We start from the raw sequence: 25,991 nt of genomic DNA on the forward strand, positions 1-25,991 counted from the left end.
AGGTGCTGCTGGCTACCCCGCATGCACATCCCGATCTCGCTCATGCGCATTAAAGATACGGCGCAGCGCGATGCTGAGAGACAGTGTCTTGCTGAAAAAGATCCCCTTTGCAGATAATGCCCCCCCTGTACTGAGCAGGCACAGCTCTTGCACTGTACAAACGACTACGGAGCCTCTGAAAGTCTCTGAAGATGAACAGCTGATCGTCAGCTCTACACGGCGCCTGCGCACGGAGTCCAGGTTCAAGCCCCACCATCCAAGTGGACATAGAGTTAGAATATAAATATGCCCAGATCTAAGCGAGGCTGTGCCCAAAGCGAGGTGAGTAGGCGAGCCCGTGAGGGGCCCTGTTACAAAGTTGTGTCTTACAACAGTGTTGGAACATAGGCTCCGTCTACAGCTGACTCACAGGCGTTCAGCTTCGGCTATTTTTGGCGGCTCCGTGGTGGTTCGTACTGCGCAAGTCATTATCCGCCAGGGGGCCCTTTCTTGGCAGTACAACAGCGATGCCCACTGACTCCTGGGAATCATGACACACATCTTCCAGGAGCCAGTGCGCCACAGGAAATGACGTACTTCGCCTTGGAGGGAGGAAACAGGAAGAAATAAAGAAAGCCTTAAAAAAAAAAGGTAAGGTAGGAGAAAAAAAAAAAAACTAAAAAAAAATGCCCAATGCTGTTTTTATGGTCAGTTCAAAAGTGGAAGATGTGAAGATTAAAAAGTGGGTGGAACTCCGCATTAAAAACTATCTGGAATAGTATTAGGTACCTGCGCAATGATAAAACTGTGTATGAATAGCTGCGTGTCTTTACAGCTATAAAAGCTGGACGATATTAGCAAAAGATCAAAGACAAAAATCGCGCTCTTACAAAACTCTATATGGTGCTAAACTTAAAATAAGAAAATAAAATATATCTAATTCATAGTACACAATAATCAAAAGTGCTCTGTGCAAAAGATTCATATACTGTATAACAACATAAAAGTTCATATAAGACAATCCATAAAGTGCTTGCTGTGACATCCAGTGAAGTACTCACTATGGCATATTTGACAACTATCTGCCAATAGGTGTCCAATACACCCACAGGTACACTATTACATTATTACACATTACTTATTCTCTATATAAACCCTGCTACAATGCATTGATCATGCGGTACAATGTACAGTGAGTTATGGGTATAACAACTTTTAACAGAGACATGAAAATTATTTCAAGGGTTCCTCAGGGGTGATGAGGATGAGAAAGGCTGTTTTTTTTTTTTTTAGATTCAATCCATATAGCATATAGTATAATTAAGTATAACATTTTATAAAGCATTAACAAAAACCCAAACACCAAACCCCAATGCATTAAAAACAGGATAACATTGTCCAGATAGGTGCTGCCTAACTCCCCCTACCTAAGCAGATTAATACCTAACTCAGAAACCTGTGTGTATTCCCTCCAAGTGTACAGAAAGTCCCAGAAAATACCAAATGTTCTACTATAGGTAGTGAAAAAACTGTGCTACCCTTAAAAACTAAAAAAACTAATAAGGCTGCAGTTTGTGGGGGGGGGGGGGGGGGGGGGTTACACACAAAGCAATACAGGCATACCCCACTTTTAAGTACACAATGGGATTTATTTACTAAAGCTGGAAAATGCAAAATCATGCTCACTTCTGCATAGAAACCAATGAGCTTCTAACCCCAACTTGTTCAATAAAGCTTTGGTAATAAAACCTGGAAGCTCATTGGTTTCTATGCAGAAGTGAGCCTGATTTTGCACTTTCCAGCTTTAGTAAATAAACCCCATTGTGTACTTAAAGAGGAAGTAAACCCTGATGAGTTTACTTCCTCTTTCATTCCCTGCAAAGGCAAAGCATAATGGACTACTATGCATCGCATAGTAGTCCATTATGTGTCACTTACCTGACACAGGAGCCAGCGAAGTCGCCGCTGTCACCTGTAGTCCGCCGCATCTATCTTGCTGGTGGCGTCTCGCAGCTCCGCCGCTGTCATTTGGCGAAGCCGCAAAGACGTCACTCCCGGGCATGCGCACGGGAGTCGACACGCGCGGCAGCTCCATTCTTGGAATTGCAGCGCTCAGTGCGCCTGCGCGCCGCTTTCTACGGCACATGCGCCGTAGACAGCGGTGCCCGTTTTCGGGCAAATATCTCCTAAACCATATAGGTTTAGGAGATATTGCTTGGACCTACAGGTAAGCCTTAATCTAGGCTTACCTGTAGGTCAAAGTGGTTTGTAAGGGTTTACAACCACTTTAAAAGTGGAGTATGCCTGTATAGGAAGAAAAAACTCTGCCAGCAATGAGTCCAACAAGGTCCACAACAGACCGAAGGGTAAGTGTCATCCAGTATAGGTGTCAGACGCAGTGAACTCAGTACAGTCTCTTGGTAAAACCATATGTCCATATGTGAAATTGAGTAAATACCTCTGTGATCTACAAACTAAGTGAAAAAACCACCACCGTATGGAAAGCCGCTTACCAGAGGGCAAGCCCAAATCAGCATTCAGCTATAACCCAGCCACGGCCTTTAACATCAGGAATGGAAAACTCAGAGGGTGCCTCTCATAGGTTGTGCAGGATACTAGGCTCTTTCCATAAATCATGCGGTCAGTGGAATCGTACAGCATATGAGAAGAAAGGGAACCATAGCATAATTCCGTAACATAGGAATATTTATTAAAAACTGGTTGTACTTGCAAACATTAGTAGATTAAAAAGCATGTAGAAAATTCTGCCCGACACTATAGGAGCCCTATAGGGTACCCCCATTGAAAATATCTGTGCATGACAAAACGCGTCTGGGAGGGCGTGCAGTGACGTCACCACGTCGAATTGAAGGAGGAAGGGCTCCTATAGTGCCAGCCGGCATTTTCTACATGCTTTATAATCTACTAATCTACTAACAGCATAAGCCCTTGTACACACTGTCGGACATTCCGACGGAAAATGTCCGATCGGACTGTGTTGTCGGATAATCAGACTGTGTGTGGGCTCCATCGGACTGTTTCCATCGGAATATCCGACGGACCAAGTTTTAGAGCTGGGATATAAAACTTTCCAACAACATGATCCGATCGGACTTTGTCCGATTGTGTGTAGACAATTATGATCGGACAAAGTGCCACGCATGCTCAGATCAAATTCCTAGACTAAAGCTATTGGCTACTAGCCTGAACGTAGTCCCGTCGTAACGAAATAACGTCATCACGTTCTGAACGATCGGATTTTCTGACAACTCTGTCCGCCTGTGTGTATACAGTTTCGGACAAAATCTGTCCGACAAAATCCGACGGATTTGGTTGTTGGAATGTCCGACCGTGTGTACAAGGGCTTAGAGGTACAGGTTCTAGAATGAGTATTGCGTAGTCATAAAAACCTGACAGGGGCCCCGGCCATTCGCAAGAGTCCAGACCCAAATGAAACAAGGTTTGGCTGGAGTTAGGCATTGATGTGTAGGGGAGTTTGGTATATAGATTTTGTTAATGCATTAGGCATTTTTCACATATGCGTTTTTTTTAAATAGGAGATCCCGAAGTCCCTGTCCTGAAGTTTAAAATGAAGTTCCCAGAAGCTGCTTTTAATTCCAAGCACTGACTTATGTGTTTACACTTTTGGCCCAGACTAGAACACACACGTGCACACACGTGCACACACGTGCACACACATGCACACACATGCACACACAAGCAAGCCTTTGGGATTATAAGGATAGATTGGTAACAAGTTGCTTTGGGTTCTGCAACCCTCCTATCCAGGTGCTATGCGTGACTAACTGCGGCCACTCAGCAGTGATAAGCTTTGTGTATTTTCTAGGAGCCCGTGACTACCAGGAGATTTCAGAAGCTGTTCATTAGCAACACAGGTACCACGGGTGAGCAGCTACTGAACCAGGTTAGGAGCCACTAATATGAAACCACCAAGCATGGCCTTTATATCTGGACACACAAGTCATTTTCTAATCTATTGTCAATACAAAATTCCATTTCAATTCCAATCTACAGCTGATTATGATTTTCTGTACCTTTTCAAATGTCTCAATTCTGTAATCATGTCAGAAAAACTTGGAGTTCTCATTTCCCTGCTCCTGTAATGCCACGTACACGCGATCAGAATTGTGGTCGGAAAAAGCTCTGATGGTGTTCCTGACGGAATTCTGGCGGGATTTCACTCAAACTGTCTTACATACACACGGTCACACCAAATTCCGACCGCCAAGAACGCGGTGACGTACAACGCGTATAACGGGACTAGAAAAAGGAAGTTCAATACCCAGTAGCCAATAACTTCCATCTTGTAGTTGAATCTGAGCATGTGTGAGTTTTTGCGTGTTGGAATTGTATACACACTATCGGATTTTCCGTTGGATAAATTGAGAACAATTTTTTGCTGGCGGGAATTTCGGCCATCTAAATTCCGATGGAGCATACACACGGTCGCACTTTCCGATGAAAAGCTCTCATCGGTCTTTTGCCGGCCAAAATTCCGATCGTGTGTACGCGGCATAAGGGTCTCACTGCTTTTTCCCAGAAAGTATGCACAAAGAATGGGGTAAAATTGGCACCCCCCATTTATTACATTTTGATTGCATTATTGCAAGTATTTCTTTGGTGAAATACTTGTTTTTTTCTTTTTTTCCTCTCTGTAACTTTGCTTTACAAACCGGAAACTGGTTTGTCAAAAAACTCCCACTAGTCGCTTTTTTTGAATATGCATTCCTGGTGTGGTCTGATGTGGGCTGGGCTCTACTTATACTTCCTTTGTCTAGGCAGCTATACAAACTCAAATGTGCTTATATTCCTTTGTAACACAGACTAAGAGCATGGCAGGTGAGGCCGGTGATATAGTTTACAATGATTAAAATGTATGTCAAACCTAAATCTATATTCAAGTATGTTTGCTATTATGTTTCACAGTTTTCTTAGAGCGGAGTTCCACCTATGAAAAAAAATTATCATTACTGTACAGCAAATAATATAATAAATGACATTTGGAGGATTTTTTTTTTTTTTTTAACTTCCCTTTTCATGGCTGTTGCTATGCGGTTCCTTCAAATCTTCCCCTTCCTCACCGCGGCACCTTATGTCACTTCCCTCCACGCCTCCGCTCGCTACTGCTCCTGGGAGATGTGTGTCATCATTTCCCAGGAGTCAGTGGGCAGCGCCGAGGGCTTCGTTGCCATCACAATGAGGCAGGCACTTCCGACGATGATGCCCATTGTGATGGCAAGGTCAGAAGTGTACGGCGCTGCGCTGTACATACTGCGCATGTGCGAGAAAGGGCGGTGCATGCTGGTCGCTCAGCTGCACCAGAGAAGATAGTGCTTGTAGGCTTCAAATGCCCACAAGCAAAATGCAAATATCCAAGAACAAGGAATAAAACATATCTTGCTCAATTAAATCGGCAATCGAGCAGTGATTAAAAAGAGAAACGTGAGTACTATTAAGTGTTTAAAAATGAAGATGTTCATCCAAAAAATACAATTTGTTTCACAGTTGGAACTCTGCTTTAAGAAATAGTTTTTGTGAATCTGTGTCAAAATTTTGTACGAAATACGAACTTTTGTTTACGAATTTTCGGGTCAGTCGTCGTCGCGTCGACGACTCATTATGCTTATTATGAGGGGCTCCCACCATCCCTGTGCTATGCTGACTTCCTCCTGGGGCTGTACCCAAATTCCTGTGCTGTTCTGACATACTGAGCACAGCAGGGGTACAGCCCTAGGAGGAAGTCAGCACAGCACAGGGATGGTGGGAGCCCCTCATCTAACGAAAATTCGTATTTCGGATAGGAAATTCTTCAACGGAATTTCGTATTTCGGATAAAAACCAAACTTCCATCAGCATCGACTGTCATGTTTTTGCCTTTAAATTCATCGTAAAGAACGTTCGTACAAGTTGACGAACCTAACGACAATTTGTATTTCGTACGAATTGAAATTGAATTTCGGACACGAATATGAATTAATTCCAATACGAACCGTAACGGAATGGAACTAAACACATTTATTGACGGCGCCCATGTCTATGAAGGACCCCTTTTGGCAGACTGACAGCGCCGCTGCTAATTACCAGGCAGCAGTTTAGCATTGGTGCGGGTAGTTGATTTGCTAACCATCTGCTCTGTGAGCTGGTGAAAGGCTCCTTTAACCTTGGTTCACAACTAAAGCCGGCACCACGAGGTCAACAGAGAATAGGCTTTATTGTAAAAAAACGGGGTAACAGCCAGCAAAAGTCAAAGCGTTTCAGTCAAGTACAGCCTTGATCATGACTAAGGCTGTAATTGGCTGAAAAATGTTGACTTATGCTGGCTGTTACCCCAGCGTTTTACAATAACGCCTATTCTCTGTTGAACTGTACCATGGTGCCGGCTTTCTTTGTGGAACCAAGTATTGAGGAGGCTTCAGAAACCCGTGTTGGAGCACCGGTACGCCAGCCGCCTGGAGATTTCAGTGAGGTTGTAGCTGAATTTTCTGTTTGGCTCCTTTTAACCTCCTCTACCAGGTCACTTACTTGTTGCAGAAGGTACAGTGGGTCTTCCTAACACTATCCCTTTCCAGAGTGCAGATCTCCTGACCATTTTTGTTAATAGTTGATCACCTCGTGAATAACCTTAACTAAATGATGTTTTTCCAAGGTCTAGATATATGCCGGGCTTAGTAAAATACAGATAAGAAAAATCAGAGAAGGACACATGTTTGTCAGCCAACTTTATACCTTCCAAAGTGCAGTTGTCCTGCCTATCCTTGTTAATGGGTAATCACCAAGTGAGGGCCCATTGCTTTGCCCAGCCTGTAAGGACTTCACAGCACTGGCAGTATTTGCTCACCACTGGTGCTTTACATGTGGTTGGTATGTAAATAGCAGCATAGACAGAAGGCCTTGTAACAGAGATGCTGAGAATTCCACAGTTTACATAACTTCCTTCCTTCCTTCCTCAAGGGATTGCAGTGAGTTAACAACTAATTATTAGGGCTGTGAATGTTTACAGAACTCTGTTACATATTCAGAATTGGGGCAGATCTCAGCAGGTCCGAAAACATATTTCATTATAGGTATTTGTATAGCGCCGAGAATTTACATAGCTCTTTACATATGTATATATTGTACATTCACATCAGTTCCTGTCCTCAAGGAGCTTACAATCTAAGGTCCCTGACTCGCACTCATACATACACATATTAGGAACAATTTAGACAGGAGCCAATTAACTTACCAGCATGTCTTTGGAGTATGGGAGAAAACCCTGAGTACCCGGTTTTCTCCCATACAGGCACAGGGACAGAGACAAACATACAAGGCAGGTAGTAGTACAAAATCTTTGAACATATTTTGCAGCATCTACATTTTAACTAGAAATAATTGTAGATTTTAAAAATCTGACCTAATGTGACTTTATTATCAATTTCTCTGTAGGCAGATACTGTCCTCACCACCGGGGCCGGAATTCCCATCGGCGACAAGCTTAACGTCCTTACGGCCGGCCCTCGGGGGCCACTGTTGATGCAGGATGTGGTGTTCACAGATGAGATGGCACATTTTGGCCGGGAGAGGATCCCTGAGCGAGTGGTACACGCTAAAGGAGCAGGTGAGATATTGTGTACCACGAACCCTAAGATCAGCCTTTCTATCCCAGTTGCATGGATTGGAGAGGGTGGGCATGAAGCTGTATATACAAAGATGCTTGTGTTCTACTACAATTCATAGGTGTATGACAGCTATGGGCACAGCTCATATCCAACCTCAAGAAGAAGAGAAGAGGGGCAATTTGGATGCTGTGATAGTAGCTAATTATATGGGGGACACTACCCACTACCTTTGTTCTTAGGCTGCAAGAGTAGCCTCTTGGAGATATGTAGTCTGGTTGCTCCCTATATACATTTTAAAAAGTAGCGTTGTAGTAGACCCAGTGTATTAAACAGGGACATTTACAATTAGCAGTCTGAAAGGGTAAAGAATTTGTGGGAGGGGGGCAATTTAGTGCCGCTGTAATTCTTCCTAGCTTCAATATCTGATAGCACTTCCATGATTCTAATATTAGTTTATTTTGTCTCACTAGGACTGGGATATTCACAGAGTACATTGTTTTGTAACTGTAGTCAATTAGATCCCCAGGTTTTCTATGCTTTAAGCCTGCTATTGGTAGAGGAAGGAAGACTGTAATGTTGAGGCCATTATCAAGGGACAGATTTACCTTTAGAGCTTTCAGTTTATGATGATTGACCTGGAAGTCAAAAATGGTCCCAAATGTAGAAAGATTCATGAGAAAGGATTCATACTTTATATATTTAGTTTATGTTTATTCCCATGTAGAGCCTTCTCCATAGGAGCTGCTAAGTAGTTTACGCAGATCATTTTCCCAGTAATTGCCTCGCAGCACAGCACACAGTTCCAGTCACTCTTCAGGCTCAATAACTAGTCTAGGGTATGCTTTTTATGATGCTTTATTGTAGATAGAACTTGGATAGGTAGTGGGTAATGAGAGGATACTCCAGGAACCCTTAGTAATGATTTGAGGAAACTGAACTCTCTCTTGTAGAACTGTGAGCCAAGTCCCTGCACAGGTAAGGAATGGCTTGGGCTTTGTAGTAGCAACTTGATGACATTTATTCTTCCTCTTTGGACAGTCCGAGCATAGTCCTTTCACTCGGAATTAACTGAGTTTTTTAGGACACAAGGGGACACAAAGTCCCCTTTATACACGTTGACTCTAGCACCCGAGGGATGGCCTCAGCACACACACCCAGATAGCAAACAATTGTGCTGTACGTTTTAAAATGACTTGCTAAGCTATTGCTAGACTTGCCAGGCTTCACAAGTTTGTTGCACAATTGCAGCAAGTCCGCATTGCCTGACTCCAGATCAACTTTCTTTGCAAACATTCTGCAAGTCTCCTGAAACTTCTGGTTCAGTTTTGTTGTGCAATAGTCATCCCACCACAGGGGTCACTGAGGCTGAATTTTCATGCTGTAGACTTGCAGAGCTCTTGCTGTAGACTCACCAATAGTGATGGCCGAACGGTTCGCCCGGCGGTCGTTTCGCGGCGAATTTCCGACATTCGCGGTCCGCACGTTCGAACGCCTTTTTCCGTCGTTCGCCGCGGCGGACTTACGTGTTTAATGTATACAAGAACTTTAACCTTTGGTGACACGTTTATCATGTGATACAGGACAGCCAATTGAGACATGACAGCACATGGACACTTGTACATTCCCCCTAACCTATAAATACACCCGATCCGGTGGCCATTTTACATTCTTTCTTCTGTTACGATAGGGACAGGTTCCTGTGTGGAGTAGGGAGAGATAAACCACTAGCTATTTGGTACACAAAAGTTCTTTTCAGGACTGGTATAGGTGTTAGGTGTTGATAGGTTTGCTGTGCTGCTGATTCTTGCAGCAGCCTGAGTGTCTTTTGTTAGTTTAGAGAAAGGGAAAGGACGGTGTATGCTACAGGGACAGCCAGATTAGTCTTTCATCATCATCATCATCATCATCATCATTAGCTGTTACTATCAAGGTCCACAAAAGAGCTGTTCCAGTAACCACTAATCGTTCTCTTTTTTTGCCAATTTGTATAGGGACAGGAAGGAAGCAGTGTTGTCAGGCAGTGAGGGTAATTTTAAAGACTTGCTGTTATTATTAGTTCCACAAAGGTTCTTTTCAGGACTGGTATCAGTGGTACAGTAATAGGCTTGTACATGTATAATATTCTTTCTTCCAAATATAGAAAGGATATTATACTTGACTGCTGCCCTTCTGCTGCAGTCTGCTAAACATTCACAACTCACTTGTTCCACAAAAGTTCTTATAAGGACTGGTAACTTAAAAGTTCTTATAAGGACTGGTAACTTGGTATAGGGTGCTACGGTACATAGGCTTGAGTGCGGTACAGTCTGCTGTTCTGTAAGGACCGCTATCGGTCCACAATAGATAGGGTTGACGTGCACCACTGCTGACCGCTCACCTATACTGCAGCAGTCCTTCAGCGGTATAGGGACTGACGTACAGTCTGCTAATCACTAACACACAACCTGCTTGTTCCACAAAAGTTCTTATAAGGACTGGTAACTTGGTATAGGGTGCTACGGTACATAGGCTTGAGTGCGGTACAGTCTGCTGTTCTGTAAGGACCGCTATCGGTCCACAATAGATAGGGTTGACGTGCACCACTGCTGACCGCTGCCCTATACTGCAGCAGTCCTTCAGCGGTATAGGGACTGACGTACAGTCTGCTAAACACTAATACACAACCTGCTTGGTCCACAAAAGTTCTTATAAGGACTGGTAACTTGGTATAGGGTGCTACGGTACATAGGCTTGAGTGCGGTACAGTCTGCTGTTCTGTAAGGACCGCTATCGGTCCACAATAGATAGGGTTGACGTGCACCACTGCTGACCGCTGCCCTATACTGCAGCAGTCCTTCAGCGGTATAGGGACTGACGTACAGTCTGCTAATCACTAACACACAACCTGCTTGTTCCACAAAAGTTCTTATAAGGACTGGTAACTTGGTATAGGGTGCTACGGTACATAGGCTTGAGTGCGGTACAGTCTGCTGTTCTGTAAGGACCGCTATCGGTCCACAATAGATAGGGTTGACGTGCACCACTGCTGACCGCTGCCCTATACTGCAGCAGTCCTTCAGCGGTATAGGGACTGACGTACAGTCTGCTAAACACTAATACACAACCTGCTTGGTCCACAAAAGTTCTTATAAGGACTGGTAACTTGGTATAGGGTGCTACGGTACATAGGCTTGAGTGCGGTACAGTCTGCTGTTCTGTAAGGACCGCTATAGGTCCACAATAGATAGGGTTGACGTGCACCACTGCTGACCGCTCACCTATACTGCAGCAGTCCTTCAGCGGTATAGGGACTGACGTACAGTCTGCTAATCACTAACACACAACCTGCTTGTTCCACAAAAGTTCTTATAAGGACTGGTAACTTGGTATAGGGTGCTACGGTACATAGGCTTGAGTGCGGTACAGTCTGCTGTTCTGTAAGGACCGCTATCGGTCCACAATAGATAGGGTTGACGTGCACCACTGCTGACCGCTGCCCTATACTGCAGCAGTCCTTCAGCGGTATAGGGACTGACGTACAGTCTGCTAAACACTAATACACAACCTGCTTGGTCCACAAAAGTTCTTATAAGGACTGGTAACTTGGTATAGGGTGCTACGGTACATAGGCTTGAGTGCGGTACAGTCTGCTGTTCTGTAAGGACCGCTATCGGTCCACAATAGATAGGGTTGACGTGCACCACTGCTGACCGCTGCCCTATACTGCAGCAGTCCTTCAGCGGTATAGGGACTGACGTACAGTCTGCTAATCACTAACACACAACCTGCTTGTTCCACAAAAGTTCTTATAAGGACTGGTAACTTGGTATAGGGTGCTACGGTACATAGGCTTGAGTGCGGTACAGTCTGCTGTTCTGTAAGGACCGCTATCGGTCCACAATAGATAGGGTTGACGTGCACCACTGCTGACCGCTGCCCTATACTGCAGCAGTCCTTCAGCGGTATAGGGACTGACGTACAGTCTGCTAAACACTAATACACAACCTGCTTGGTCCACAAAAGTTCTTATAAGGACTGGTAACTTGGTATAGGGTGCTACGGTACATAGGCTTGAGTGCGGTACAGTCTGCTGTTCTGTAAGGACCGCTATAGGTCCACAATAGATAGGGTTGACGTGCACCACTGCTGACCGCTCACCTATACTGCAGCAGTCCTTCAGCGGTATAGGGACTGACGTACAGTCTGCTAATCACTAACACACAACCTGCTTGTTCCACAAAAGTTCTTATAAGGACTGGTAACTTGGTATAGGGTGCTACGGTACATAGGCTTGAGTGCGGTACAGTCTGCTGTTCTGTAAGGACCGCTATCGGTCCACAATAGATAGGGTTGACGTGCACCACTGCTGACCGCTGCCCTATACTGCAGCAGTCCTTCAGCGGTATAGGGACTGACGTACAGTCTGCTAAACACTAATACACAACCTGCTTGGTCCACAAAAGTTCTTATAAGGACTGGTAACTTGGTATAGGGTGCTACGGTACATAGGCTTGAGTGCGGTACAGTCTGCTGTTCTGTAAGGACCGCTATCGGTCCACAATAGATAGGGTTGACGTGCACCACTGCTGACCGCTGCCCTATACTGCAGCAGTCCTTCAGCGGTATAGGGACTGACGTACAGTCTGCTAATCACTAACACACAACCTGCTTGTTCCACAAAAGTTCTTATAAGGACTGGTAACTTGGTATAGGGTGCTACGGTACATAGGCTTGAGTGCGGTACAGTCTGCTGTTCTGTAAGGACCGCTATCGGTCCACAATAGATAGGGTTGACGTGCACCACTGCTGACCGCTGCCCTATACTGCAGCAGTCCTTCAGCGGTATAGGGACTGACGTACAGTCTGCTAAACACTAATACACAACCTGCTTGGTCCACAAAAGTTCTTATAAGGACTGGTAACTTGGTATAGGGTGCTACGGTACATAGGCTTGAGTGCGGTACAGTCTGCTGTTCTGTAAGGACCGCTATCGGTCCACAATAGATAGGGTTGACGTGCACCACTGCTGACCGCTGCCCTATACTGCAGCAGTCCTTCAGCGGTATAGGGACTGACGTACAGTCTGCTAAACACTAATACACAACCTGCTTGGTCCACAAAAGTTCTTATAAGGACTGGTAACTTGGTATAGGGTGCTACGGTACATAGGCTTGAGTGCGGTACAGTCTGCTGTTCTGTAAGGACCGCTATCGGTCCACAATAGATAGGGTTGACGTGCACCACTGCTGACCGCTGCCCTATACTGCAGCAGTCCTTCATCGGTATAGGGACTAAGAGTTTTGTCACAGGGTCATTTAAAAAATGACAGGCAGAGGAAGAGGCAGGCCCTTCCGCAGGGGTGGTAGGGGTAGGGCAGGAGCAACAGGCTTGAGCCAAAGTGGGAAGTTGCAGAAGGTGCGTTCAATTACTTTAAAGGATGCACCAGACTTGGTTGAGTGGCTCGCTCAGCCTTACTCTTCTGCACCCTCCTCATCCTCTCGATCTGCACCCTCTTCTTCACTCTCTGCTATGTGCACCCCCAAAGACACTACCACCAACAGCACGACCACCACCACCACCACCACATACCTTCCGCTTGAGTCACTGGAATTATTTTCCGATCCATATCAAGAGGACATTTCTGATGCGCAGCCACTCTTGGTATTGGATCAGGAAGAGGAGGTAGCAACAAGCGCTACTCAGCAGTCTGACGCCAGTACCCAGATCAGCCCAAGGAGGAGGTTGGTCCCCGGTGTTGCTGCCTACTCCGAGATCTCTACTTATAGCGGTGGGGAAGGTGACGTTGATGATGACGTGTCTAGTGATGTCACGTGGGTGCCCACAAGAGAGGAAGAGGAGGGGAGTTCAGAGGGAGATATGGACCAGCAGATAGGGAGGAGAAGCAGCAATGACTTACATTGCACAGCAGGGACAAAGCAGACTGCAAATGTATCAGGAGCGAGTCATCGACCATGTACGGTCACATCTGGCGCTCCCAGGACACCGGCACATGGCTCCGCAGTGTGGGCTTTTTTTAACGTGTCCGCTGCTGACAATAGCGTTGCCATCTGCAATCTTTGCAGTCAACGCGTTAGTCGCGGTAAGCCCAATACTCACCTAGGGACGACCGCCTTAAGAAGGCACATGAGCAGCCATCACCGAGCCCAGTGGGAGCAACGGAACACACAAAGCCACACTGCAGGCTCTCACCGTCCAGCCTCGTCTTCTACTTCTCCTTCTCCTCTCTCCTCACAATTGTCCTCCACTCCACCTTCCATCACGCCAAGCTCACATTTTTCTGCAAAAAGGCAGGCTTCCGTGGGCCTAATGTTTGAGCGTAAAAAAATGATGACGCCGGATAACCCTCTTGCCCAACGGTTGGCGGCTGGCTTGTCAGAACTCATAGCCCGCCAACTACTGCCATATAAACTGGTGGACTCGGAGGCCTTTCGCAAATTTGTGGCCATTGGAACACCACAATGGAAGGTCCCAGGAAGGAAGTATTTCTCAGAGAAGGGCATCCCAGAGCTATATGGCCATGTTCAGCGGCAAGTGAATGTATCTCTGGCACACAGTGTCGGTGCCAAGATACATCTGACCACAGACACGTGGTCTAGCAAACACGGGCAGGGAAGGTATATCAGTTTTACTGCCCACTGGGTGAACCTTCTGACGGCCGTCAAGCATGTAACCCGTGGCACCCGTGTAGATTTGGTTTTACCGCCACGGATTGCATGCAGGCCTGACTCTTCTTCTCCTCCTCCTACTCCATCCTCCTCCCTCTCCTCCTCAGCTGCCTCCTCCTTTTCCGCTGCTAGCGTCTCTTCCACTGCACCGCCCAAGCTCCCCAGAACCTATTCCACATGCCAGGTGAGACGTTGCCATGCCGTGCTGCGTCTGTTGTGCCTGGAAGCAAAGAGCCACACTGGCCCGGCACTCCTTTCAGCTTTGCGTTCACAGGCAGATGAGTGGCTAACACCGCTCAATTTGACAGTTGGTAAAGTGGTGTGTGACAACGGTGCCAATCTGCTTAGCGCATTGAAACAGGGCAAAATCACGCACGTGCCGTGCATGGCACACGTCTTAAACTTGGTCGTGCAGCGATTCCTTGTCAAATACCCTGGGGTCCAGGACATCTTGCGGCAGGCAAGGAAAATCTCGGCCCATTTCAGAAGATCTTACACGGCCATGGCTCGCCTTGCTGACATTCAGCGGCGACACCATCTGCCGGTCAGACGTCTTATTTGCGATTGCCCGACGCGATGGAACTCAACCTTCTATATGCTTGATAGGCTGCTCCAGCAGAAACGTGCAGTTAACGTCTACCTGTATGAACTCTGCGAAAGAAACGGTTCTGGGGAGCTGGGTTTTTTTTCACCGCGCCAGTGGCTGCTCATGCGCGACACATGCAGACTTCTGCGGCCATTTGAGGAGATCACCAAACTGGTCAGTCGCAGCCATGGCGCCATCAGTGACATGGTACCTTATGCCTTCTTTCTGGAGCGTGCATTGCGTCGTGTCATTGATCAGGCTGTGGAGGAGCAGGAGCGGGAAGATGAGGAAGTCGCAATGCTGGATGAATTCCCAGGGGGGGCTACTCTATCTGAGACAAGTCAACAACAGGAGTCTGATGAGGAGTCAGAGGAGGATGGTGCCGGGGCGGATGAGCAGGAGCAAGAAGAGCATGCTTTAAACCTTTCTGGGATCCCTGTTGTGCGAGGATGGGGAGAGGAGAATGAAGAGGACGACATTATCCTGGATGATGAGCAGGAGCCAGGCCACCACACCGCTTCCACTTTAGTGCAAATGGGGGCCTTCATGCTCCAGTGTTTTAATAGGGACCCCCGTATAAAAAGCATGAGGGTCAAGGACCAGTACTGGGTGGCAACGTACTTAGACCCCCGGTACAAACACAAAATGGCGGAAATGTTACCGCCGTCGCAGAGGGCTGTCAGAATGCAGCACTTCCAGGCCTTGCTTCGAGAAATGCTGCATTCTGCTTTTGCGTGCGCTGGCAGAGGAGCAATTCCCACTCCCAGAGAAGGATTTGCGGGTACCAATCCAACAGCGCCTGCAAGAAGAGGCCGGTTTGAAGATGTGTTGGTGACTTCGGATATGAGGTCATTCTTTCAGCCGACCCATCGACAGGTGTCATCCGGATCCAGCATCAGGGAACGCCTAGACCGTCAGGTGTCCGACTACATTGGGTTAACGGCCGATGTGGACGCTCTGAGGAGTGATGAACCCCTAGACTACTGGGTGGGCAGGCTTGACCTCTGGCCAGAGCTTGCCCAATTTGCAATCGAACTGTTGGCTTGCCCCTCATCCAGTGTCCTGTCCGAAAGGACGTTCAGCGCAGCAGGGGGGATTGTGACCGATAAGCGTACTCGCCTAGCTCACCACAGTGTTAACTACCTCACATTTCTAAAAATGAATGAGGCATGGATCTCGGAGGAATTCAACACATGTGACCAGTAGACCATGTATATGTCTATAAACTATTTTTTTAATCAAGCACACAGACCTTCTTAATTCATTTGGCTCACTTCCTTGACCCAAAAAAGCACACCGTACTATATGCCCCTACCCTCCTCTTTGAAGAGGTTGAGCGGTGTCATATTTCTACTGGGGCTGCTTATGATATCCCTGTGCTGTGCTGACTTCCTCCTGGGGGTTCTTATTATGAAGGGATCACACTATCCCTGTGCTGTGCTGACTTCCTCCTGGGGGTTCTTATTATGAGGGGATCACACCATCCCTGTGCTGTGCTGACTTCCTCCTGGGGCTGCTTACGGTGCTGCTGTCAGTGCTGTATGTCACGGTGCTGCTGTCAGCGCTGTATGTCACGGTGCTGCTGTCAGCGCTGTATGTCACGGTGCTGCTGTCAGCGCTGTATGTCACGGTGCTGCTGTCAGCGCTGTATGTCACGGTGCTGCTGTCAGCGCTGTATGTCACGGTGCTGCTGTCAGCGCTGTATGTCACGGTGCTGCTGTCAGCGCTGTATGTCACGGTGCTGCTGTCAGCGCTGTATGTCACGGTGCTGCTGTCAGCGCTGTATGTCACGGTGCTGCTGTCAGCGCTGTATGTCACGGTGCTGCTGTCAGTGCTCTGTATTACGGTGCTGCTGTCAGATGCCTCTATCACGGTGCATGTGTCATTCCGGTATGTCACGCTGCTGGTGATCATCTCCTGCACCCTCTTCTTTGCCTACCCTGGTCCCTGACCTTCCCTCTCCTCCATTGCCTTCATTAGCTCCATAGTCCTGAATTGTTAGAACAATTTCCCAAATAAAATAAAAATGCTTGTAGTTATCGATCCCAAATTCACCTCATACATGTATTATGTCATTGTCCAGATGGTGGGACTACGTTTTACCCCCTAATAATTACCACGTGGCCGCAAATTCGACATGAAGGTTTGCAAAGTTCGCCTCCCATTGAAGTCAATGGGGCCCGCGGCGAACGTTCGGTTTCGCGAACGTTTGGGTCCGTTCGCATTTCGCGTTCGCGAAACGTCCCGTCGGAAGTTCGTCCATCACTACTCACCAACTTTGCTCTTGCTAGAGACTTGCCACGCAAATTTGCTACAAATGGGAAAAGTGTCAACTAAAACTTGTGCTTCAAGTGCTCAACTCAACTCAAGTGTACAAATTGCCAGTGAAAATATTCAGCAAGTTATCAGACTTACAATTTAACACTGCCATAAATTTGTGCCACGTTATTCTTACTGGGCAGTCTCTAGGATCTCTCTCACCAGTTTGTACTCACAAGTGTTCTTAGAAAAATTGTTTGCCTCCTTCCAGTATCCTCATGGCACTTTCACCCTGTGGTACCAAACTAGATCATCAGATGACAGCCCTTCAGTCAGCTTTCAGCAACCCCTCAGCAGCACTGGCCTCCAGTTAGCCACACTGAGGCCTCGACAACCCACAGGCACACAGCAGAATTGCCTAGGGAGCTAGCAGCCTCCCTAAGCTGTGATGTCCTCAGGGAAAAAGACCTGGCTGCTTCCAGTCACAGAATATTTATACACACTCCCAATCACCATCTCTGCACCTCTCCCCAGGGATTGGATACAGGTTTATGAATGTTCAGCTGCTAATCAGAATGTTCCTGCTCACTAACTTCCAGGACATTTCTGGACCGACCAGGGGGAAGCAGTTAATTCCACAGCCACTAGAACAGGCCAGGACAATCAACACAGCCACAGTGATTATAGTGAGCCAAAATCAAATTTGCCTAACAATAAAATGCAGCTCCACTGGATACAGTGAACCAGAACTAAATTTACCTACTCCTCGCACCTATCTAGGGGGTAGCTACAGCTAGTTTCGTCTGTGCTCCGTATGTTGGGGTTTTTGAGCTAGCTATGGCTAGGGTTTTATGAACGAAGGGCGAAAAGCCTGGGGGGGCAGTGGACATCTTTGTTATGTCTCTCTTTGGTTTGAAGATCAAAGAAAGCAGAAGTCCACAGGCTGGCATTTCAACCTAAAACAAAGCTTATGAGTGTCTAGTGTGGCTCATAGGCAGCATATGTATAAATGATTTACTCAAAATTGGATGAAAAAAAAAAAAAAAAAGCAAAGCATAGCATGCCAACCTCCTGTACCTTAAGTGCACGCCATTGCACGATGCGGTTCTTTAGAATAATGCCATTTCCCAGTGTTGTTGAAAAATGTGGACATTTCCAGAAACTACATGGCATATACAAGGACCACTAATCTAGAAGGTTGGTTGCAATTCATAGTATGCATGGTTAGTCCTCAAGTAGCCAAAACAGGGACATATTTTGAGGATTTCTCATTGGAAACAGGCCTGCTAAAAGGAATGAACTTACACGTATAAGATAAGAGAGAACCTGCTGTATCTGAATTCACCTGTAGAGTACACAATGCCTAGTGTGCTGTGTACTCAGGTGCAGAATAATACATAATACATGATCGTGCCACCTTGTGCTTGTTGAGTCCAGACTGGCACCATGCAATATCTCTGTCATTCTGTTTAATCTGTTCTCAGAGTGTGTAATATGAAAGATAGCAGGTACCCTAATCATAATAGATAGAGCAGTTAAATGCTTAGTGTATGATGATATTGCTGTAGTAGCTTGCTAAAACTAGAAAAAATTAGCACACAATTGATGTGGCCGAGATAACCAATTGGGTTTTCTTTTCTTTTATGGGAAAAAAAAACTATTTAAAGAAGAATTCTTTTGGTCACAGTGGGCAACAAGTCTGTATTGTGCTCATTTTGAACTTAAGTGGAGAGTTAACAACCAGGAGTTGTGCTTTGACTGCTTCTGCTTGCAAGTGTTGTTTTTGGGGGTGTTTTATTTTCTCCCCTCCTTTATTTGATACATTTGCTAGCAGTTTTTAAAAGACCTTTTTTTCTGACACTTTTTAAACAGCATTTTTTTTTTCCCCTTTTTCTTCCTACCAAATTAGGGGAGGGGTTAATTGTTCACAGGTGTATAAAGGTAGTTATACAAACTCCCCCTTGAGCTTGCTCCCTGATTGTGGCTTGCATGTGGATTTTCTGAACACAAGTGGAGAGTTAACAACCAGGAGTTGAAAACAGGAGTTAAGACAGGAGTCTCTAACCTCCATCCTCCCCTCCATTTTAAAGATCCCACTGCAAGGGGCAACCAGACAGCTTTCCAGAAATGTCAGGCTGACAGCAAGCCAGATTCACCGGAACCAGAGTGTTTAAAGGGGACAACCGCAGCCAGGTAAGCTCGCACCTCCACTCCCCCCCCCCCCCCCCCAGTGATTGTTCCAGGGACTCCGTCTGACCGCCTACGGGGGTCAGGAAGGAATTTTTGCCCCACTGGTGCATTTGGCTGCTACTGTCAGGGGGTTTTTCGCCTTCCTCTGGAACAACCATAGGTTAGCATACCCCTACCTCCGGCCTCCTTTCCATTTTTTTACGCTATCCTAGGACGACTATTCCAGATCACAGCCAGACTCTTTTCTAAGCGGAGACCTCAACCTTAAGTAAAGGCAGCTGGAACAGCCAGCAACCGAATACAACAACTCCTTCCGCATCCATATAGGCATCCCCTGATCAACTTGCGTGCTAATAGCCTCAAGCACGGCGGCAAGTCTGATACCTAGCCCCACCTCAGGATCAATACCCTGATCAGGATCATCATCTTAGGCCCATAGTACCATCAACAGCATCCATAAACCATGTGCTACTTCAAATACTCAGCTGAAGTTCTGCACAGACTAAGGAACATCAACACCACATTGCCATCTTCCATACAAAAAATACTTCAAAGAGAACAACTATTAAAAACCGGACGACAACCAGCTCCCAACCATAGGAAGACATCTACTCGATCACTACAATTAGATTGTGCCTTGATTAACGCCAGGTCTGCAGTCAAACATAGACTGGAAGTACACGACTTCATCATCGAGAACAATGTAGACTGCCTCTTCATCACCGAAAGCTGGTTAACCTCTGACTGCAACACCATCCTCACCGAATTGGTGTCGGAAAACTACAGGATCCTAACCGAACACCGGATAGGGAAAAAAGGAGGAGGCCTAGCAGTGATCTTTAAAGGTCACCTGGATCTCACTAAACCATCATCTCAGAACCCAGTGTCTTTTATGGAAACCCTGACGCTACATTTTCAACCAACACCCCATGACACCACTCATATTCTACTGTGCTACAGACCACCAGGACCAAAGTCCAATCTTCTTTCACCCCTCATGGAATCCTTTGCAATGCACACCCTAAAATTCTAAAATTTCCTGGCACTCGGAGATTTCAACCTTTGGGCAAAACGAGCCTAAAGACCCCATCGCGACTGCCTTCATCAATCAACTAGAAGAACTGGGTCTACAGCAACTGATTAAGACTCCCACGCATGGGTCAGGACACACCCTGGACCTCATTTTCAAACAGAACATCGACGTCAACATACTCGACAACATAACTCTGCCATGGACGGATCACCACGCCATCAAATTCAAAATCACTACCAACATCACCAACGCAAAACGGAAACCTGTAACAACGCACTGGACCAAATCGCATAAAAAACTGTACTCCGAAGCCTTCAAAACCACTCTGTCCAAAAAAATATCTACAATAACCTTAAACCACTCTACGGAGGAAACACTCAACTCCCTGAACAAGGCATTACTGCAATCAGCAGACTCGGTAGCACCAAAACGCAGGGCTCTCATCAGGAAGAAAAATGCTGGATGGTTTAATAGCTCCCTCTCTGTACTAAAGCAAGAACGCAGAAGAGCGGAAAGAACATGGAGAAGAAATCCCACCGAGGAAAACCTATTTAACTACAAAGGTCTGACAGAGAATTATCGGAAAGCAATCTTCAAAGCCAAAAAGGACCACTTCTCATATACAATCTCAACGGCCGCAAACCAACCACGGGAACTGTTTAAACTGGTTAATCAATCAATGAATCCGGTGTGCCTAGAACCCCCAGAAAGCGAATCCCAGGATTACTGTGACAAACTGTCTGATTTTTTCATCGATAAAGTCAAAACCATCAGGGAAACAATTTGTCAGAAGAAAACATCCAACCTCAGCCAGCAAATACATAAAGAGGATGTCCGCACCAACATACCGCAACCGCCAAAATTTTCACTATCCCCAATTACCGTAGACACCGCAAAAAACATCATTAATAAACTGCGTGACAGTACCTCACCTATTGACATCATCCCCACAAAACTACTGAAAGAATGCTCCGACATTGTGGCTCCAACCATAACCCACCTCATAAACCGATCATTCCACGAAGGGATTGTTCCCAGCATCCTCAAACAAGGCATCGTCAAACCTCTACTCAAGAAACCAAACCTGGACCCTCAGGATCCAAACAACCGTAGGCCGATTACAAGCCTCAACACCATTTCTAAGATCATGGAGAAAGCTGTAGTACATCAGCTACAACTTCACCTGGATACTCACAAACTCCTGGACCCGCTGCAATCAGGCTTCCGCCTGGGTCATGGAACAGAAACAGCTCTCCTCAAGATTTGGGATGACGCCCTCGAAGCAGCAGATGATGGAGAGCCGTGTCTCCTCGTACTGCTAGACGTAAGTGCAGCGTTTGATACAGTAGATCACAATACTCTACTCATCCGCCTCACAGAAGTAGCCGGAGTCCAAGACATAGATCTCCATTGGTTCGCGTCCTTCCTAGGAAATCGGTCACAGACAGTGAAACTAGGAAAATTCCTCTCCGAAACTCGGGCAGTCACCTGCGGAGTCCCTCAAGGCTCTCCGTTGTCACCCGTTCTCTTCAACATTTACATTCGCCCACTCCTTCAAATCATCAGATGCTCAGATCTCTGCTTCCACTCTTACGCTGACTTTATTTCCGGATCAATGGAAAAAAAGATCACCAACAACAACTTGAAAACTGCCTCAAATCAATAGAGGACTGGATGACCACCAACTCCCTCCAGCTGAACCAATCAAAGACAGAGCTTCTTATCTTACACCCAAATCATAAGCCCGCAACCAAAACCTCCTGGTCTCCACCAACCGTCTTTGGGCAGACTATCTCCCCAAAGACCAAAGCGAAGAGTCTCGGGGTTATTTTAGACACACAAATGTCAATGGATGCGCAAATAGGATCTGTAGTCAGTCGATCTCACCATCTGCTGCGCATGCTTCGCAGACTCATCCCTTTTATCCCAAAGAATGACAAAGCAGTGGTAGTTGGAACAATCATTAATTCACGACTGGACTACGCAAACTCGCTTTACATAGGATTACCACAATATCAACTTGCGCGATTACAACTGATCCAAAACACGGCGGCAAGGCTGATAACAGGAAAAAAAACCCTGGGAATCCATTTCTCCTTCACTGAGGAGCTTACATTGGCTAACCGTAAAAAATCGGATCACGTTCAAGACCCTTTGCCTCACCCACAAATGCGTGCATAGAGAAGCTCCGCAATACCTAATGGAGAAAATAAATCATTACACACCAAACCGCAGTCTTTGATCAGCCAACAAAAACCTCCTCCTCATGCCCAAAGCCCGGCATAAATCCAAGGGTGATCGGAGATTCGCTGTCCAAGGGCCTCGGCTATGGAATGCTCTACCAATCAACATCCGCCTGGAAGAAAATCACCTGGCTTTTAGGAAAAAACTCAAGACCTTCCTCTTTTAGCAGATGATCAAAGCTCGCCACAGCGCCTAGAGGCGATTCAGTTCGCATTGTGCGCTATACAAGTATTTCATTCATTCATTCATTTTCTTTTTCAATCTTTAAAAAAATCAGCATCGTTTTGGGAATTAGGGATAAGCACCATTATCTAAGCAAAATGTCATTTACAGCGAGATTATGGTGAACCACCAGAAAAATGTCATCAACACAAACTCTATATTCTGCTGCTTAGTTAAAATTTACTTTAAAAAAGCTTTGTTTTTTGTGAGTTTACATTTTTTTTTCATTTAGTGTGGTTTTTGTATTTGTGTTTTTTTTCTCTTTGATTATCATTTGTGTACTGTAGATTGAATTTTGTTCCCACTTGCTTCAGCTTCCTGTTTTTTGATTATGTAAGAAACAGGAAATGATAATATTTCATAGTTAGTTAGGTTGACTAAAGACACCAGTCCATCCAGTTCAACCTGAGTGAGGTGTCTCCAATTGTCCCCTTCCCTGTACACTGCTACACCCACATTGGTCCCCATCCCCAAGGAGCCCACAATCCAAGGTCCCCACCCATATACTAAGGCCAATTTTGGACAGAAGCCAATCAACCTACCTGCATGTCTTTGGATTGTTTGAGGAAACCAGATTACCCAGAGGAAACCCACACAGGCACAGGGAGAACATGCAAACTCCAGGCAGGTAGTGTCGTGGTTGGGATTTGAACCAGCGACCTTCTTACTGCTAGGTGAGAGTGCTACTCACTACACCACTGTGCCGCCAATGTAGTTAATAAGCATTTTTTTTTTAGCACAAGAACAGGTCCAAGATAGTTGGGAGGAGCTTTTGTAAGCTCGTGGCTTGCAGAGCAGCATCAATGTGAACCTAGGGTTAGAAATACCTTTGCCTTCTATGTTGACTCCAATACATTTGACATAATCTGCTGATGTTTGTTAAAATTAACATTATAATTTCGCTTATGCCTAATGAGAGGGTAGTTGTACTTTCATGCATTATCTAACAGAAAACCTGCAACTAAACCATTTTATACCAATGCAAAGCAGAAGGTACTAGAGATACGTGGCCCAAATAATCCATTGGTGCCACAGATCTTGGGGAGGATATATCCTACAGGACAAATTTATATTGATTTCACCACTCACCACAGATGATAGTGGCCTGCTGGCAGCATTGGGAGGGTGGGGGGCACATAGACTTGGATTCAATCCCCAATCATATTAAAACCACAACTGTCATTTCATGTCTATGAATGTCACAACTGCCTGTGTTCTGTGGTTCACTTCATTTTATTTATTTTTTTACTGTTATTTACACTATATGACCAAAAGTTTTCAGGACACCTGACCATCACACCTCTATGAGCTTGTTGAACACCCCATTCCATGGGTATTTTGAAGCTTTAAAGAGGAAGTAAACCCTGATGAGTTTACTTCCTCTTTCATTCCCTGCAAAGGCAAAGCATAATGGACTACTATGCATCGCATAGTAGTCCATTATGTGTCACTTACCTGACACAGAAGCCAGCGAAGTCGCCGCTGTCCCCTGTAGTCCGCCGCATCCATCTTCTTGGTGGGGTCTCGCAGCTCCGCCGCTGTCATTCAGCGAAGCCGCGATGACGTCACTCCCGCGCATGCGCACGGGAGCCGACATGCGCGGCAGCTCCGTCGTTGAGAATGCCGTGCCCAGTGCGCCTGCGCGCCGCTGTCTACGGTGCATGCGCCGTAGACAGCGGTGCCTGTTTTCGGGCAAATATCTCCTAAACCATATAGGTTTAGGAGATATTTCTTGGACCTACAGGTAAGCCTTAATCTAGGCTTACCTGTAGGTCAAAGTGGTTTGTAAGGGTTTACAACCACTTTAACAGTCTCCACTTCTTAGGGAAGCCTGTCCACAATATTTTGGAATGGTCTATAGGAATCAGTGCCCATTCAGCCAATAAAGCATGTGACACCATGGAGTTTAAGAAAATGGGAAGACGCATGTGAGGAGTCCGGGGGCCGCACACCCCTATGAATATATGGAAAAAAGGAAAAGTTCTCCCATGGTTTTTTTTTTTAGCGACATGATGTTTTACTCACATGAATGTCAACTGTACAATTGTATACAATGTATTGTATTGCTGATTTTTACTAATATCTACTAATATTTACTAATATACACGTCTTAGACTGTCTGTAAGCAGAGTTCATAATTTTAAGAAATGAATCTATGTGTATTTTGATCCACTGTACAAATAAATTAAATGATTTAATTTTATTATTTCTCCATCTCCTTTGGCTAAAACATCATGTCGCTAAAAAACCCCCTGGGAGAACTTTTCCTTTTTCCTTACACCATGGAGTTTAGGCACGGTTGCTTCTCACAAATGTACTTGCCAGGAGTAGTTATCCTGGTTGATTGTTAGAGATTTATTGATTTCTCTCTAAGTTTGGCCTTGTTGCACTTTTCTCTTCTACCACCAGGTGGCAGGGTACTTGGTGGTACTAGATACAAGAAGGGCAACTCAAGGTCAGTTTATAGGTATATGGGGTATCTCAGCCAATAGGCAGGGGTTTTCTTGAATCCCTTAGCCTGCTAGGAGAGCCTATATATTCAGGTGATCTATGGTCTTTTCCACCTGGACGGCTGTCTGGGCGGACGTGTTTTGTATGCCTTGGGCTGCTAGGCCAGAGATTGGACCTATCCCAGGGGCGTCTGACTGCTAGGCTGTCTGAGAGCCTATCCAGAAGCAAGAGAGCAGAACAGGGTTGGACGGAGGTAGAGGGGAAGCTGTCGCCACTAAGGGACCAACCAGCTTATTACCAGGGACCACAGTGAATAACTGAAGCAAGTGCTGGAGCAGAATTCTCACCAACCGGAGATGGTGTAGAATCGGAAAAACTTCAGTGGCAATCAAGCCAGGGACCCAGCCAGCGGAGGAGATGCTTGCAGAGTAGTCTTGTGTGTACAGCTAGGGACCGAGCAGGCCAGCATGGGTGAAGCTTGAGAGGTGTCTAGAGTGCCAAGCTAGGGACCCAGCATAGAAGCGGGGGTTACTCTTGAGGAAGATACCACCATGAAGATTAAAGGAGCTCAAGGGATTCAGTGATAGTGAATCAGTGGGGCTAGTGAGAGACCGGGAGCTCAGTGTATTGGAGAACTACAAGAAGCGATTGTAGTGAAAGTGAAGGAACTGTTAAGTCTTGTGTTTGGAACTGTTAAAGACAGTTGTCATAGAAGACAGCATTCCCGGACATGCAGATGTGAT

General features: G+C 46.0%; 1 protein-coding gene across 2 annotated transcripts in view; it reads left to right on the forward strand.

The window, feature by feature from the left end:
- The window catches only part of CAT (catalase), an 89,432-nt gene that overhangs the window by 13,216 nt on the left and 50,225 nt on the right, over positions 1 to 25,991 (forward strand). Inside the window, exons 2-3 of one of the 2 annotated variants that reach the window (XM_077462830.1) lie at positions 3,827 to 3,904; positions 7,426 to 7,597. In XM_077462830.1, coding sequence (XP_077318956.1) covers positions 3,827 to 3,904; positions 7,426 to 7,597 — 250 coding nt within the window. The remainder of the gene's footprint in view (positions 1 to 3,826; positions 3,905 to 7,425; positions 7,598 to 25,991) is intronic. The other variant, XM_077462839.1, reaches the window with a different exon arrangement.

Source organism: Lithobates pipiens, unplaced genomic scaffold, assembly GCF_037356315.1.
Source record: "Lithobates pipiens isolate NorthernLeopardFrog02 unplaced genomic scaffold, aLitPip1_a1.2 Scaffold_10, whole genome shotgun sequence".
Taxonomy (NCBI): Eukaryota; Metazoa; Chordata; class Amphibia; order Anura; family Ranidae; genus Lithobates; species Lithobates pipiens.